This window comes from Balearica regulorum, chromosome 2, assembly GCF_011004875.1.
Source record: "Balearica regulorum gibbericeps isolate bBalReg1 chromosome 2, bBalReg1.pri, whole genome shotgun sequence".
NCBI classification, from domain to species: domain Eukaryota; kingdom Metazoa; phylum Chordata; class Aves; order Gruiformes; family Gruidae; genus Balearica; species Balearica regulorum.
In genome coordinates, this window is record NC_046185.1 from 42,516,868 (window position 1) to 42,535,148 (window position 18,281).

General features: G+C 41.3%; 1 protein-coding gene across 1 annotated transcript; it reads right to left on the minus strand.

Annotated features, from left to right (window-relative positions):
• Positions 1-4,939: 4,939 nt before the first annotated feature.
• Positions 4,940-18,193, minus strand: CHCHD7 (coiled-coil-helix-coiled-coil-helix domain containing 7). Its single transcript, XM_075744069.1, has 4 exons — positions 17,957-18,193; positions 14,978-15,050; positions 14,324-14,422; positions 4,940-13,505 (listed from the first exon to the last, which is right to left on the minus strand). Exons 2-4 carry the CDS (start codon positions 15,029-15,031, stop codon positions 13,404-13,406), a joined length of 255 nt encoding a protein of 84 aa, XP_075600184.1. The 5' UTR covers positions 15,032-15,050; positions 17,957-18,193; the 3' UTR covers positions 4,940-13,403.
• Positions 18,194-18,281: the final 88 nt, after the last annotated feature.

Below are 18,281 nucleotides of genomic sequence, written 5' to 3' on the forward strand. Positions count from 1 at the left end.
AATTTAATTCACCTTACAATGTTTTGTTTATTTATCTCAGATACCACTTTAAAAAATAATCAGTAATAATTAGTTGCTTTCCATCTGCTGAAACCAACAATTAAACACCAAACTTTGCAAGATAAAGGTACACAGAGGATTATTCATTAACCCACAGTGCTGAAAAGCAAATTCACAGACTGTGCACTCCTTTAGAACACTTGGCTACAGTCAAAATAAGTCTCGAAAATCACTTTGATCTGTACTTTCCACAGAGAGGGAGCATCCACTGCACCTCCAGTCTGACCATGCAGTCTGGGTTGAAAACATGTTCTGCCATCAAGGATGGAGGTGAATGGAGTGGACATGTGTCTTCTCAAAGGAAAGGCAAACTTGGGCTTTACTTCAGGACAAGAAAATTGGACTAGAACTAGGCTCCAGGTTCCCAAATGAGCTCAGTTTCTGTAAGGGAGCGTAAATGGCGGCAAAATATTCCCCTATCTTCTCTCCCTTTTTTCCCCCCCACTTCCCCAGACACGGGAAAAAGATGGGAATTTAGCATGTGGTGCAGGTTCTTGAGGAACTTAAATGAAGGTGTAAAAATATCAGGAGTCTGATATGAACAGTTAAAGGTCAGGATCTGAGATGTATCAAGGGGTTAGACTTTTCCATACTACAAATATAGCCTGAGACATACCCAGAAGCCTAACAGTCACAGGGAAGAAACGCTGCCTAAAATCACAGCTTCCCATTCTCGAAACCTCATCTGAAACTCATAATGTTTGGACCTGAATACAGGAGTCTGGTGGGAATGCCACAGGTCTACAACAAATGGTACACTGACCCCAGTGTTCCTCATCCATGTGCTCTAACCATCAAAGCTCCAGACTTTGCCATTTGCTGACTTAGGAACTTTGATACCACAGGTGCATATGAACTTCAAAAGTTATTCAAAAGAGTGAGGTGTCTATGGCCTAGATCTGTTGTGGGGTTTTTTTGTTGTTTTTTTTTTTTTTCCCCCAAAACCCCCAGATTTTACATTGGCAATAAAACCCCTCTTCTAGAGGATTTTTTTTTTAATTATTTAAAAAAACCCATAGTTCTGTTATTAAATACCAAAACAAGTCTGTGAATACTCTCAAATATTCTTTTTTTCCATTCTGTTTCCCCTTGCTTGATTTAACCTCATGAATGATACTTAGCTTAGTAACATCCAAATAAACAGGTCTCAAAGAACAGGGGGGAAAGTACACTTCTCGCTTTGGGAGCTGAACTGTGATTGCTTCACCAGAGAGAAAACATGCCCATGATCATACACATGCAATAAACACTGACATGTAAATGCCTACTTAGACGTGCTGTTTTGCTCTAGTTTGGGGGGGTTTTTCCGGTTTGTTTTTTCTTGGGTTTTTTGTTGTTGTTTTGGGTATTTTTTAGGGAAATGAAGCCTAGAAGTTTGAACAATTAAACCATTGGTATAGGTTTACCTGGGAAACTACCTGTCTTCAAAGTAGGGTTAGAGACAGCCTCTTTAGAGATGCCATTAGCTGCCATTCCTTGCATCATTTTTTGCAGCATAGCTGGTAGAACGTGGCCTGTGTGAGAAATGTGGAAGGTTTGTGTTTGTTTTTTTATATTGGTTAATAAAATCTTATCTGTCCTTGATAGCAGGGCAAAATTCAGGGCAGACATAAGGAGCACGGAGCTACTGCCAGATGTCTTTTTTTTTTCCTTTGAAGAATTAGGTATTTGTAGGACCTGAGGAAGAAAAGTACCAGTTCTATGATCTGGTTTCTTGGGAATAGAAAAAAATTACTTTCCTACTGCTGCCTTTATTGAAGGAAAACTCCTTTGGGTGGCCAGAGGTTGGGGATGCTTTCTTTCAACATCTATAGGTGAAGCCAGTCTTCAGCAATGCTGTTTGCTACACCCCCAGATACATTGTTAGATGACAACACACCTGCTAATAAGCAGGATGTCACACCTGCATCTCTCTCAAACAGCTTTCATTCTGTTTAGCAGAGAGGGAACATTTCAAAAGGCTCCCATCCTCCTTTACAGCACCATGTAACATTCTGAGGTTCATTTGGAAAAAGAATGGCTAAACTCCCTGCCACAAGCAATGTCTTTTCTTACACGTAACGAGTATTCAGTAGCTTAAGTGTTTCTCATCCATCTCATAGAAGTAAAGTTAGTCCTACCTGTTACCCAGAAGTGTTCAACACTACAGCTCAGTCCTCACAGACTGCTAACAGCTTCTCTCAGATGCGTCAGTGAAATTAATAAGCATTCGCATGCATGCAAGGTGCTGGCTCAGCTCCTTGGGACAGATTGTGTGAGTGTGGATGTTTCTCAATAAATTAAGACTATTTGATGGATGCAATGACTGATGTCTTTATTGGGTTATATCAGTGGGTAATACTGTTAAAAGAAATAGAAGACAAATTAAAATACAATGACATTAGTGAAGGACAATTAGTTGGTGCTATTTATTTTGAAGTGTCCAGATTTTTTTAAAAAAACTGCTTTTAGAAGTTTTTTCTGTTATCAGAATTGCTAAACTTTTAAAATTAGAAGCCTAATTTGATTATTTTTAGAGAACCAAATCAATCCTTTTTAACAAAAAAGTGACTAGAAAGAAAAACAATATTGTTTCAGCTTCAGAAACCGGGAAATGATAGTAGAGTCTAAGGAATAGGTACATGAAGAAACATAAAATTAACTTGGAAAACAGATAACCTCACAAACAAATGCTAACATTTCAAAATAAAATTAATTTCTATCTCACTTTGCTAACAAAACTCTTATTCCAGTGGCTGCAGTAATGACATCTAATATTGGTTTGCCTGATTATTTCACATAACATCAAGCAAGACTTATTAAACCCCAAGAAATCAGAGTAGTTTGCATATGCTGGGGGATGAAGATAGAAGTGACAGGTTAAAGTGGGGATCATGGGCAGTGAAACAAAGAGCTTGTGGATACCATAAAAAAAGTCATACTAAGGACCTGCCTTCATAATATGGTGCAAAATTGCCAGCAAAACAGCTGTATTTCACACTCAGAGTGCTACCTACCCAGAAACAGCAGGATGTATTAAAATAATTGCTGTGATGTAAATAAGGGGAATATAAACAAAGTCTTCTTCCTGTATCTCTCAAAGAAATCTCATCTCTTCAGGGCTTTGAGGTGGGGAGGTGAAGGCTGTATTTTTTTTTTTATTATTATTTTCTTTGACTAAGTCATTTTAAGGTTATTTGGATAAATACTGTGGGAGTCAACATTATCTGTGAGCTGCCTGACAGGCTCTGTGTGGGACAAAGTCCAAAGCACATGATCCGTAACATCTCATCCAAGACCCACTGAGAAGATACAGCATAGCCCAAATCCCACACACATCTTTCAGTAGAGAAAGTGATACAGGGAGACAATTTCTGGCAAAAAAAAAAATATTCCTTTCTGATAGTACAATCATCTCTCTTTGGAGAAGTCACAATTATAACAAGCACCCAACGTTTGCGGTTCTCAGTCTTTGGGGATAGAGAGATGACTTGCTGTCCAGAAATGTTGACATCTGTATTGAACACGCACTTTTGAAAGAAGTCTGTGTATGCCAAAGGATTCAGTACCCACAAAAGGGTTTGTGCATGTGAATTTAACACAGTGAATGGTTCCCCTTGTTAGAAAACCCAGAAATTACTGTGAGACTGGAAGTAGAGTCCTAGGACACTTTCTGGTGTGGTGACAATTTCCTACTCTAGCCCAGCTCAGGTTATTTCCAGTGAAGCGGGCACAGGAAATAGCTCACTCTTCTTCAGCCTTCATTTCAAATTATAATTTTTTTTTTTTTTTGAGTTTCAGGGATGGGTTGTGCAGCACAATATCGATTGCTGCTTTAAAAGCTCAGGGAGCAGCTCTGCAGCCAGCGCTGCTGCTGCGCTCCCAGCGGAGCCACCCTCTTTCGGCGGGAAACCTCCCAACACCACCCGCTCCCCTCCTTCCCCTCCAAACCACCGCCTGAAACAGATAGCTTAGTAAGCACCAAATTATACTGCACTAATAACAATACATTTCCTGGCAAAGTACTTGATTTGGCTCCGTCCAGTTCCGATGAAAAGCAGTTTATTAAATTAAGTCAATTTGCTTACCTAAAATTTGCTGAATATGTTCTTGTAACACCACATGTCAAATGTCCTTTTAAAGGCTTGTGCAAGAACATCTGCAAACCTCCTGTGTCAGAAACATCTCATCAAAAGTATTAATCCCTTACTGAACAGAAAGTGTTATTTCTCTTGGGTTGCTGCAGAATGTAGCAATGTGAAAGCTGAACTAGAAATAAATCACAAGGAAAAACTTGCACATAAAAATAGATTCTCTACAAGTAAATAGCAATTCTAGAGCTGATAGAGGACACTAACAAAAACATAAATGCAGCCATTAACATTTTAAATTAGCAAATTGCTCTGATTTTAGAAACAGTGTCAGCTTCTCACTGCTTTACAGAGGCCAGTTGGTAGCAATAATCAGCAACAAATGACCTCACTAACACAGCCAGAAGTGACCAGCCTGCATTTCCAGAGCAGTATAAAACCTACCCGTTTTAGGTCAAACCGAGAATGAGATTTCCCTGACACAATTTGTGGCTGGCTATTCACAAACAGCCACTTTACAGCAGCTCCTCAGGCAGGCTCATCTCCTGCAGCTGCCAACCATAGGAGACAGAGATACTGATGCTCTCTGCCAACTCCTGGCTGGCAATTTTTCTACACCACAGAAAACCAAAGTATTTTGTGAACTCTTCTTGTCCCACAGCAAGACTAGAAGGACTGAGGTGTGAAAGTAACACAATTGATTCTCAGGGTTTTGGACATTAAAACATAAAGGGCAGAAACCTGAAAACTGCTTTTAAAGCACAGGTAGGTAAAACCTGCCAGTGAGCCTTTTCAGTGCTTTTCTCATACGTGCATGCTTGCAGCACTTAATTGCTATGTGATCACATGTAGGATGGGCACACTGTCAAGACGACTATTTAAACTGCCTGGCTGGAGATGCTACGAAATAGTGGCTCCTCCTAGGTTTTATCTGCTTTTAGTTACCTGCCACCTCAAGAATCACAGCCCTCGTGTACTCCCAGCTTTGAATACCCCAAGCCCAAAAAGCCTTGTTTGATCTGTGATAGCAGCTGCAGCTTCAGCATTTGCTCCATCTTGTGCTGCTCACCCAGACACCCTGCCTTGTCCCTTCCAGTCTAGGGGCACAAGTGTGGCCACAGCTGCACAGTGAGGTGCCCAGGAGTCCAGCTGGGCTGAAAAGCACTGGTCTTCCCTTTCTCACCATTTTCCCTTTGCTATTTTTGTGGCTGGATACATTCCCCAGGCTGGAGCCCTGCACCAGCATTACAGTGGGGATCACAGAGGCACCAGCTGGAGGGCAGGAACAAGGGACTTGGATGGCACTTGCTGAAGGGAACCACTAAAAGTAATGACCATCAAGTAACCCTGCAGAAAAATAAATTCCCTTCTGCTCACCCCCACACTAGTAGACTTCAAAATCATTCCCCAGGGATGAGAGAGTGAAATGTTTATTCCCTAAATCCCAGCAGTGCAGAGGTGGGGACACCCAGTCCGTCAGCGCTGCCAAGAAGAACATGGAGCACCAGGACCTGTGATATCAAAGTGTTTGGCACCCACAGGCTCTAGCAGTCTGAGCACAGAAACAACCAACAGGTGAACAGACCCTTAGGGCTCTAACATTTTAAATTTGAGAGTCAAAGTGGTTCTTCCATCCTGTATAGGACTAGGCCAGGATCTTAAACCATCACTTAAGGAACTGCTTTTGTTTACCTGTCAAGTAGAAGCATGCTAAAACACAGCATTTCTTAGACCATCAGTAACAAGTCTGAATCCCATTCACCATTAGGAAACTTAGAGCCAAAGCACTGAAGACTGATATTGCAGGATATGGCAGATTCATAGCCTACACCCTACTTCAGCACCTATCTCTTTATCTTCATTGAATCCTTATGTTACTCATGCATCACAGCAAGCACTGCATTGTAACATATTCCAGTGCAGCAACTTCATTCAATTCCACTATTTAACAAATCAGGAGAAAATACCAAAGTACTGTCACCCTACTTTTCACATGCAACCACATTCGCTGATCACTTCAACAGTTGCGTGCAACTCTAGAGCCAAGGACTGCTCAGAGGTCCACATTTCAAGGCAAGAAAAATTGAGATTCACATGTGGCACAATAAAAGATATTACCAGCAGGCTATTTCTGTGAAAACACTGAGAAATCTTTTTTGAAAAAAGAATTGCAATCTTATCAACGAAAAGTGTTTAGATTCTTCACAGGCTTGTAAGTGTTCGCAAGCTTGAGCTGATGCTCCCCTATTTCTATTAGTCTTTGTCTTACAGCTGTGAATTGCTTTAGTGTATATTGAGCACCTCTTCTATCTCAAGCATAATCTTATCATTACACATCATAATTGTTTTCCATTTTCACAGACGCTAATTCAATATTGTTGTATGCATATACAACAAAAATCTGACCCGACCCACAGAGTTCCCAAACTTATAGTTTGCAGCTTTTAAAAATCATCCAGCATTCATATTCAACTGCTTTTCAGTAAAAGTAGTTAAATCTCATTTTCATCCCTTACAGTAACAGTTAAATTTAAGAGAACATTGCTTTTTTAAAAAAATTGTTTTGTTGATTTGTTACTTTAAGTCTACTGATCCATAGCACACATTAAATGGCATGTTGTAATGACTAAGGGTGATTATTCTTATTTTACAGGACAACAGATAGCATTGATATTTCCTGGCACAAAGGATAGGTTTTGTGCCAGGCAACAGTCACATGCTGTTAAAAACCAAAACAAACCAAACATGGCATGGTTAAGGTGAAGTACAGGAATGTAACGGCACCTTTTCCAGAAGCAAAGGCTAGATTAAAAAACCTTTAAGAAAAAAAAATACAAAGTACATTGAAGAAGGTTAAAATATTGAGCAGTGAAAGATAAAACATAAAGAACATGTAGTCAAAGATGCATGCATTTCTGTTCCACTGAGGATGTTAGATACATAAGACAACTTCTCTGCTAGAAGAGAATGAAATATGCAGTACAGAGAGAAAACTCAAACAGAAGGCAATATTTGTGGTAATGTTTACCATAAAAAGGTAAAAAGGTTTTCCAGGTAAAATAAGTTTGGTATGAACATAAAATGTGTGTTACATAGCAGCTTCAAAAGGTGGCTCATAGCTTGTATCCACTGATGTGATGCAGAAGAAATATGAAAGAGGAGGTAAGGTGGTTTTGAAACTGAAAATGAAAACAATGTTAATGAAAATAGCAAGGATTGAGCAATTTTCATTTTTGTTTCAAGTCTGTGTTCTGCCAGAGTTACATAAATATCAGGAAGTGACTGCAGTGCATAGCTGTTTATCAAAGTAAAATAGGTAAAGAGGTAGCCCAAGAGTAGTGGGGTTTTTAAGAGAATAACAATTGGAAGAATCATGCAATGCAAAACCTAATTCACCACCAATTAATACTTGAGTTTCAAAACAAACAGCAGGTTGTTGAAGAGCTCCAGATGGATTTAAATAGATTAGGGTTGGGGATCCAGACAGAATCTGCTCAAACTAAATGCTGCAAAAAACCATGCAGTTCCTACAATAGGGAGGCTGTGAATATGAATAATCCTTTAAGGTATAACAGCCCTAGAAGTTAATGCAAATATTATGCAAATACAATTAGTTTACTTTGCAAAAGGGGGGAAAGCCTAGATACAGAAAACAATTCTCAAAATTAAAAGAACATTCTTAGAAAAAATACATTCATGCCTAGCTTCACTGGCAATGAAAATTCCATCAGCTTTAAAAAAAAACTACCAAAAGAAACCCCTGTCCTATTGATGGAAGAGCCATGCCACCTAACCTGTCTGATTGTTAGATATTATGTACTAAGTTAAGGAATTGCTCCCATAGATAGCATCAGCATTTCATAATAAGCATTTCATATTAAATGGCCTTCACGTCTTTCCTCAGAAGAGATTTTCTAGGGAAAGAACTCATAATTAGGCCATCTGCCACATTACTTCAGCATCTGAAAGACATGAAAATCTCTTGCAGTTCTCAGCCTAAGCAACTTCAGTATTACTTTTACTGTTTCTCCAATGTCACAGCTGTGTACAGTTTTCTACAGGCTAGTAAGAACTGGCAGGCTGCTGCTCAAGGAGCTGACAGCCTGAACTAAACATGATTCACCACCATACAAGTGAGACTGGAAAGCTTTTTTGCAAAAGGACTACCAGAACTTTAAAAAAATAAGGGAGATGCTTTCACTAGCTAGCTAATTAGCATTTTATATAGATACACAGGTAGTCTAAGAACATGCTGCTAGAGTAGCTTTTTTTTTTAAATCACAGGCAATCACAAGCTGCAGAAGTGCATTTTTGGGTTGAAGGGCAAGAGAGTGTTGTAAAAAACCCAGACATTTAGGAAAAAAATAGTCAGTTGTATAATGTATATATAAGCAGGGAAGATATACCAGTCAGAGCTAATGGAAATTAGCTTGTGAAAGAGATGATTAGGCAAAGGCAATTAGGAAGGATAAAGCCGTAGCATGAAACCTCCAAGATGAACTTTGAACCTCAGGCACAGATGGCAATCACCAAGTTCCAAGACACGGTGGGAAGCAGTCTAATTAATAAAAGCAGGAAAGTAATATAGAAATCAGGAGATGAAACAGTATTGTACCTGAGGCAAAAAAAAAAAACGAAAAAATAATGTAATAGGAGAATGGTGTCCACAGGGCAGAATAAAGCATCAGTGTGAGGAAGACAAGACGTTGAGCTTATTGAAAGGGATGCTGAAGGGAGACAGGCAAGTTGCCAAGGAATTTCAAGTTGCTGCATTCAGTCTAGCAGCTCAATTGTCAAAAGGAGGTAATCAGGTGTGGTTTGAAGATCATTACATTGAAGACCTTAAAACTGAAAATCCTTAGAAAAGGATTTTGAGAGAGGAAGCATCAAGACAGAAACCTAAAGGATGGACAGAAGTTACTCATTCAAAATTTGATGAGTCCTAGTACATACATGATATCCTATGTAGAAAAACATACTAAGGTTTTATTTTATGACTCACTGCATTTAGTCAGTATAAATGCAGTACTTCCCTCTTTTTTTCTATCAAATAGGCAGCAACAAAAAGTAAAAATATTCTGAAGTACTATGCTTGTTTTACTTTTTACTAATTTAATTCTTATGGAACTATTTCTTCTAGTTGCCTCAAATTCTTCTAAGAGAATAAAAGCCTGCAATAGTGTATTATTTTTCCAAACTTTTTTCACAATTACTTTTTTCATAGCTATTTTGGAAGACTGACTTTAAAGATGCAGATACCTTTAGCGTAAGTTGAGTGCTGCCTCCAAAGGCATTAGAGCAGAGTAACATTGTATACTCCACGTTCATCCTATCTGTTCTGCAGAAGTTCTAGGAAAACCTCCCCTATATGCATGCCTTGGTCACACAAGTGCAAGGGTTTTTTAGGAGAAAACCATGAAAAAAAGATTCAGAGCTGCAGCACATCCAACTCCCTGCTTTTCAAAGCTTTAGCTGTTAAACCCAAAGAAGTTTTCAGGACTCTAGAGCTAGATGACTTTATTCTAACACCTTCAAGAGCCCAGACTCATCCCAATTGCAGCAGCAGAAAAGTTCAAGCCATAGAGGCCTTGCACTGTAGGGTAATGGGAAAGGTAAGATGGTGAAAGTGTACAGGTAGGAGTGTGGATGTTCAGCTGGGCCTGGCAGAGCACCTGTAGCTGCTGCTCAGTGCTCAGATCTGATCAGATGACCACAGTGAAAAAATACTCTTTCAAGGACCATATTCCAAAGCTTCTCAGGCTGCAAAAAAACTCCTATTCTCCAGCAGTGATTTAGACTCTTGTCCTCCTGCTTACAGTGTAGCAACAGCACCGATTTTCCCTTTCTCCTGCATGAGTTCTACCATCTCTGTGGGAAGAGGCTAAAAAAAGCTTGAAAGAGCCAGCAGTGGGTGGAGTGATTCTGTTTTCAGTCTGTTGTGCAACAGCACCATCCAGCTGTCAAACAAAACTTAAGAAACATTAATGCCACTATCCAGATTTGTTCCTTGTACCACAAGCAAAATGAAGAATTATACCTATTAAACAAAACCCACAGGTCTTTTCCCTGCTTCTGAATGAATTATATTGGTCCATTGTGTTATGTTTTCTGGGTTAGTACACAGGAGCATGCTTTAACAAAACTAAGAATTCAACTCAGTTTATTTCTGCCCAGAAGACTGGCAGGCCATAGCTTTCCTCAGTGTTTCAGTGAAGCGTGGAATATAAGCTCTCAGATATGAGGAAAAGACCATTATCTTTGGCTCACAAAGACAGTTAATCACACTACAAAAATTAATGGGAAAAGCTCAACCATTTCACACATAAAAGCCTATGTGTTAACTATGGTAACTTACCACTCCTGAGCTTCAGTAGTGAAAGCAGGAACAGCAACCTTCAGTGGGGGGGAAAAATGATGAAAACTCAAGACTTTGCTAATGGATTACTCTTGAAAGGCATTATGACATGAGGAAGAAAACTTCTTGTTTTCAAAGATTTTTCATAAAGTTATGTTCTTTAACATAACTATAAAGGCATACGCAATAGAAATAAAGGAATAAGTGGCACTCTACAACAGATGACTGATTACCCGAATTAAATCCACAAAGTCACTGCTTAAATTGCCCTCAGTTCTTCACTAAACTCCGTTTCATTGTAACACCTGCAGGGAGCTTACCATGTGTGTCCACTGATGATCAGAAAGTGTAATATTAGAATACTGTACTTGCATTACATGTGCCTTAACCTGTTCTGTGATCCCACATTCTTGCATTGTTTGATACTTGAAAGCAGGGAATGCATCTCCTTTTCTGCCTTTCTGAAGTCCAGTACTAGTTCTTTACAAACACTCTGCAAAGCAGTACAGGGTATCTATTAAAGCCTAAAGATAAGTCAATCATCCTTTAAAAGAAAGAAAACAAAAACAGTGGAAACTTTCCAAGTAAATATTGGCAGGAAAAAATGTAAATGCAACAGTTAACCTAGAAGAAAGGGCATTTCTACACTCAAAGAAAATGTGAAAGGAAAACCTAGGATAAATGATATGACTAAGGAACTTGAGCTTACACAAGGAAGAATCAGCACAATCACATCAAGATGAGAAACCATTTTTCTTGCATAGAACTAAAACATAGCATAGATTTTAATGTAAGCTCAGAACACAGAGCACAGCAACATGGAAATAGCAAACTCTAGGACAGTAGCCAGAGCCACAGGAGCAAAGAACATGCCCAAAGATACAGCAGAAGTGCCAAATGACAAACTTGTGCCAAGTGGAAGAGAAGGTGCCCTTAGATGAGCAAGGCAGCAAAACCAGAAAAATCCAGAGAGACATAGCCCTGAGGAAAAGGCGTCAATCAGCTCCCCAAAAACTGCAGATGAACAAGATGAAATTGAGGCATGGCCAACAAGGAGGCGTTATGGCTAAGTTTGACTAATGAAAGCAGGGACCGCTCCTCTCACTTAGAGAGAGCAGAGAACACAAGACCTTCCAGAGGAACTGTATTAGAAAGTCATTGCAGGACTACATCATTGAATCAGAGACAGAATAACGCTACTAAATAAAAAGTTGAAATGAGAACAGACAAAATGCTTGAATCAGTAAAAAAAGAATTGGTGCCAAATGGGCAAAAAAAGGAAAGATAATATGTAGGAGGGTACTGGAGGAAGGAGGGAGTGAGCAAGGAAGAACCTTTCAATCTATAATGAAAGTTTCTTCTCTGTTCCACACACCAAAAAAAAAAAAGAAAAATGTCAGCAAAATTTGAAGTGCAGAGAAACTGATTTAAAATACAGAATCCAATCTTGATTGAAGAAGGTCTATTTTCCTTGCTAGGAACTGACTAGAGAGCTTGTGACATGGCTCGGAGGCTGCACAGCTATGCTTAGAGAACTACATACTCAAAAGGCAGAGAGTTACACACCCATTCCAGGAACAGAAAGGGTATGATCAATCCATTTCAAAAAATCAGATGTATAGGGAGACCAGACCAAGAGGAGGAGTAAAAGCAGATCTCCATTAGTTACTAGTCAGGTCAAATAACAAGGGGGAAGGCAGAAACAGCATAAAAATCCCACTAAGCATAGAAATAGGCCTCCAGTGGAAAGAAACAAGACAAGCCAGACAGAAGGAGGAACAGGAAGCCATGAAGTCTTTCCAAAACAGTCTAAATAGAGAGACAACACTTTTATACCATCCTCTATGAGGTCAGCCAGAGGTCTGCCAACTTCATCACAGTAAGTCCTAAAGGATTTCACATGGAACTTGAGCTCATGACAGTGGTTTTTCTGTTCTACCACAGGGTGCAAGCTTTTAAGCTGGGACACTAGAAAGTACTAGAGGTAAGAAAATAGTGTTTCCACTAGACAGCAACCCATCTACACTTATTAGTTGTTCAATTTAGTTAAGGAATCAATCTTAAGATCAGACTACCTGTTCAAACTGAGCTTTGTAGTCTTGTATGAGTAAGCATTTCCAAACCCAGGGCTCCAGCTGTCCAGAGAGTCTTAGATAGATGTACTATAGTTAAACCTGCCATGTCACTCAGAGTATATGTTTACATGTCTACAAGCCCTCCTGCCTCCCTGCCAGCAAAGTATCTATTTACTATCCACAGAAAGTACTACTCAGTTCAGACCCGAGGAGTTCAGTTCTATCTTCATCACCCTCTCTAACCTTGTAACAAAGCTTATGGATATGATTTATTGCAAGTTTCTGCCGTCACCGATGAGTGCAGTGGCAGACCTAACGACAAGCTTGTTGTGTTTGGGATTTTAGTTCATGAGCAGTCTTATTTAAACCAGGGACACAGAATACAACTCGTGTGAAAGTAGCGATAGGATCACACATGATAAATCTAGACTATTAAGGCAGAATAGCTGGATACAAGAAACATGTTGCACATACCAGTCTCTCAACCTGCTCCATACTTAGAACCACACTGGAACACTCACCAGCCCCCTCTTTTTTTAAAAAGACTTTCTGCAAGTCCCATTAATTTTATATTTAGCATTTCACAGCAAGTTAGTTTCCACTTCCAAAGTGTCTAGACATAAGCTGTGTTGATACCCATGTCTTCCAGTGAGCTGCCAAGTGTCCATGACAAGGAGTATGAATAAAACCAAAACATTCTATCCTAGAAAGCTCAGACATTTCAAAGTTTAAGAACTTATTTTAATCCAAGATGTGGCAACCATAAAGTCCAGCTGATAAAAGGAAAACTTGCTGCTAAGTCTTCTGTGTACAGGAAAACAGTCAACCAATGCAAGTTTCTAGTCAGTAAGGCTTCCCCATTGATTCCAACATTTTCTTTCTCTCTTCTGCTGAGGGCATCTCTGGTTTCACACCATTTCTTCTCCTTTGCATCATAACATCATGCTGAAAATAAAAGGAAAGTGATCATGAGAACACAGATTTCTCAGAAGTCTCTGCCTCTGAGCTCCAAATGAATAAGATTCTTAAATAGAAGTACTCTTTATATATCAAGAATCAGACTGTCTTAAGTCTGATTAGCTGAAAACTAAATGTACTAGTATTAATTGAAGGTACCCAATAGTTTACCTTGCTGCTTCAGAAGGCAGCAAAATTATGGTATTCCCATCACACTACATCAGACTAATGTGCAATTGTCTGTAAACAGTTTGTTGTTAGTTTGTACAAGTATTTAAAGGCTAAGCTAAAAGACTCTTTACTACTCTGGCATAAGGAAAGAAAATGGCAGAGAACAGTTTAACTGCACATAGTTCCTCATCATGCTTTTCTACCACAAGAGAGAAGGAAATAAGGACACCACCAAGTAAGAATGAAGTCTTCCTAAGCTTCATCTTAGGTTAAAGTAAACATGACCCAAACCAATGGAAAACTAGATGAAGTTATATTACCTCAGAATTTTTTCATTATATCCATTTAAAACACAAATATCTGACTCAAATTCAGAGGAAAACATATCAGGTACTGCAAGAACACTCACTCACAATCTAAGAGGGCTAACTGAGGAGAACCAAGTGAAGTACTTTGATGTGCACCTGCTTAAGTCTTCTAGCAATACACACTGAGACTACCTAGGCCTCTAAGTCACTGTAAAACCAGCAGCAGTCAGCACTAGCTAAGCCTGAAGAGTTCAGAAAGCAATGTGTCAGAAGTAACGTACTTAAAGCAAAGCATGGAGTAAAACTGAGGAAATCTACTGTGCTTACCCAGAATTTTCTGCAGCTTTTGTACTTCAAAAAATAAGCAGTACACATATTCTTGTTATAGTTGTTGTCATCCATGCATTTTCTAGAGGCATCTGTTTCCTTTAATATGGAAAGCATACTTAAGAGCTGAGGGAAGCTACTGTATTCAGTGTCTAAAAATTTTAACAAGTCCCAGAATATCTATGAAGATAGGACACAGCTTCTCAGATGAGAGATTACTATCAAAGAAAGCAGAGAAACATCTATCAAAGGATAATCAGTAATTCCAAGCAGTGACTTCATTTAGAGATAACAGACATTAGTACTCTTTAAATAGTAAGGATAGAGTCCACAGAAGAGTTGTTTACAAGGATGCTTGGTATAACCCACAAAAGACTTAATCAACCAAGCTTGTCTAACCAGGATTTCAGGCTCTGGTTTTAAGGACAGAAAATTGAAGAGATTGCCATCAGTTGTATTACTCCTATTTATGAGGAATTACTGGTTGTCATTTCACACTTACTACAATGGATGATTTTCAGCTTTTCCCATCTTCAGATTCTTTAAGAAACTTTTTATGCAAAATGCCAATGCAAGAGTGATAGTCATAAAAAATAATCCTCTAGAAATTGCATTAGTTAATATTGAAACAGAAATCCCATTTGATCACCTTACCACTACACATGGATTTATATCATGGTCTCTAAGCTGTTGTACACGCCTGGACATTCTAGACAGACACTTGTACCTTGGCTAGAAACAGAAAAGAAACAGGTTAAGTATTTACTTTTAATAGTAACTGAAATCTGAACTACAACATTAATAAAGGTCTTCCAGTAATGCACACAGTTCAGTTGTCTTTAAAAAAAAAGAAAAAACAAAACACCACCACCGAACTTCTTTTGCAAAATGTTATTTCAAAAGCACTAACGGCAAGACAACTCAGGCAAGTTTAGCCTGTCACCAAGACTGCTTACTCCCTGATAAATTCCTGCAGAGAACAGAGCCACTGTGGTGACTCTCATACCAGCCTCTCATATCATTGAGGAAGTGACAGTGTCTAGGAGAAACAGCTCCATAGAAGCTGTTCACAGCCAACACTCTAGACACTTCAATTAACAGTGCGGGGGAGCAATGTACAAGTAAACATTTCCAGATTTGTGCCTACTCCTTAGCTGTATCACATCTGTGTCTTCACTGAGTTTTCCCAGGTCTAACAAGTGCCCAAACACCTCCTGCATGGCTGTATCAGATTTTTAACAGAAAAAGAAATGGCTTCACCATAAGGAGGGACCAGACCCATTTACACTGTGTATGACAGGTTGAATCCCATTTTTCACCAGTTTAGTAGTCTGACACTGACTCCAGGAGCTGTAAGCTTGAGACACACAAAGTTCAGTGCCAAGAACCTACACTGATCCAAGATGATGACATCAAGATGAACAGCAGACCCTCATTCCCTTTACTACTTCCCATACATTGCCTCTGGCACACATATGGCCATGCAGGTATTTTTCAAACAAATACTAAATCTAACCAAAAATAAATTAATGTTGGCCAGACAACTGTTTGGGCCAATGCAAGCAGAAACACAGGACTGAGGAAGAGAGCTCTTCGCAGAAAATTAAAGTACAGCTGATGAAGGAAGCTGTGAAAGAACAACCTTGCTTGATCTCATTTTTATTTTTTTTCCCTAAAGACAATGCTGCTAATTCTAAATGTAAACCTGTTTCTGTTCACATTAGAGATTGATAACTTCAAGTCTGCAGTAAAAAGCCAGTTTTGTTCGATATCAGCAAACAAACAAAAAATTTAATACCGCTCTTAGCTCAGTGACAGAGAACAATGTTTAGATGAAGGTTCTTCTTTGGATAAGAATAAGCTATTCCAAGTGAATAAGCTTTAGATTTTACATCCTGTGCAAGTATATTCTCCTGGTGGAATGCAAAAAACACATCAAGCATGATAGTTTCCTGCAAATGGGCCTTTTACAGAACAGCATCAGAAAACCTTTCCACCTTCCTTTGAGAACTATCCAGCGTTTAAGTTAACTTCACCAGCTAGGCAAATGTTTGCTTTTCTCTGGGTGCAAAGACTTTTGATCAAGCAATTCTAATTCAAATGGAAACGCAAGCATGTAGGAAAACAGCATCATCCCAGAGTTCAAGGAAGGGAGGGAAAAGAAGAAGAAAAACAAGAGCAGCATATCACAATGCTTCATTGAAGTCAGTACCACAGACACAACATTTTTAGAGGTTTGTTTGTGTCTATAAGTCCATTTATTGATACTAGAGGTGCGAGCACCACTTACGCAGACACGCCTCAAGGTGTACAGTATGAGATTGACTTCAGCCTTCCTCTCTGAAAGGACATTCGTGAGTCCTAGGATGTGTCAGTGTTCATTATACAAACTGCAATTAACATTTTCAGTTTGATTACACTCCAAGAGTCTGCAACCGTACCCAGTTTAAGGAACAATGCACACAATACATGAAACACCTCCTTAATGAGCAGGCAGTTCAGGTTCTCATGAAGCTGCTTAGTTCAGAGTAGGCAAATGTTTAAATATACTTAGTACTACCAAAAAGGTCTGATAGCCCCTGAGCGTGTTGCGCTCTCCCCCTCTCCGAAGTACTTCGGAATTTGAAACACTATCAGCTAGAAGGGCAGGCAGGTCACACCGCAATGCTGCTGTGCGATTGAATGAGCAGTTGAGCAGGAAGCGAGCTTTCCCCCCAGTTCTTGCACATGCACAGGCTTCCCTTCCTGCTTTCAGATTACAGGTCTGAGCCCGACCACAACCAAAGGCTTGTCTATTCCACAGTTCTTAACTATGCTTTAACACATTAACAGTTGTAAACTGTACTACAGAGAAATGCATTTGTTGCTAGCACTCTTTAACCCCAGGGCTTTTTCAGTTCATAAACCATCAGGATATTTTTCTGTAGGGCTCCCTCCCATTGAAAAATGTTTGGGTTTTTTAAATGCATACATACATGCAACGTTGCTAATTATGCTGCAATACAGACCAGCTTATTAAACCTTAAACCCTGGAGTGGAGGCCGTGTAAAAATCCTACGTTTTTTATTGCAATTACAGCGGGACAAGCGGGGGGCGGGAGGAGGCAGCCGGCGGTCCGGACGCTCGGCACCGCTGGGCTGCCTCACCCGCCTCAGCCTCCAGAAGAGGGCTGGGGGGCAGGTCAGGTGTAGAGGAGGCGGGCAGGCCGCCACGGGGCCGGTCGGCGCCAGTATCGCCCCGGCGCCCACCACCCAGCCCCCGCCTTCCCCCACGGGCGGCGGGGGACCGGAGGAGCCCCGCACCCCCTTCCCCCCTCCTGCCGCCACCGGTGCCCCTCGCCGCCTCGCGCGGGTAACGGCCGTCGCCCCAACGGCCGCCGGTGCCCAACGGCCTCCGGCCGGCGCGCGCAGCCTTTCCTCAGCACCACCTGCCGCCAGAAAGCGGTGTCCGGACCCCGCCGGACCCCGCCGCAGCCCGCCGCCGGGCCCCCCGCGCCGTCTCCCGGCCAAGCAGGGCTCCCCCAGCCCGCGGCGAGGGGCGAGCGAGCCCTCCCTCCCCCGGCGGGGGAAGCGGCGGCCCGCCGCAGGCACGGTAAGCAGACGGACAGCGCGGGTCGCCGGTGGCGGCACTCACCTCCGTTCCCGGCCGTGTCCGCGGGAGCCCGGGGCGGGAGGGGGCAGCCCGTCTCCAATTCGAAAGACGTCAGCGGCTCGGGCAGCCCGCTTAAGTACGGGCGCAGCCTACCCCGCTCCCGGCCTCGCGGCTCCCCCCGGCCCAGCGCCGCCGCCGCCCACGCCCCGGCGGCGCTGAGTGGCAAGGCCGGGCCGCCAATGGCGGCGGCGGCGGGTCCGCCCCGGCCTTGAGCGGCGCCTCGTTCCACCAACGGAGCGGGCGGCGCGGGCCGCAGGCGCCGGCGGCGGGGCGCGGCCGCGGCCGTGACTGACGGGGGGAGGCGTCC

Bases quoted from the DNA above. Each gene is read 5' to 3' on its own strand.
- CHCHD7 (XM_075744069.1), bottom strand. From the start codon at position 15,031: ATGTCCAGGCGTGTACAACAGCTTAGAGACCATGATATAAATCCATGT. The intron at 14,423-14,977 runs GTAAGGTGATCA...TCCATATTAAAG, and splicing joins ATATAAATCCATGTGTAGTG to GAAACAGATGCCTCTAGAAA. The intron at 13,506-14,323 runs GTAAGCACAGTA...TTTTATTTTCAG, and splicing joins AAAGCTGCAGAAAATTCTGG to CATGATGTTATGATGCAAAG.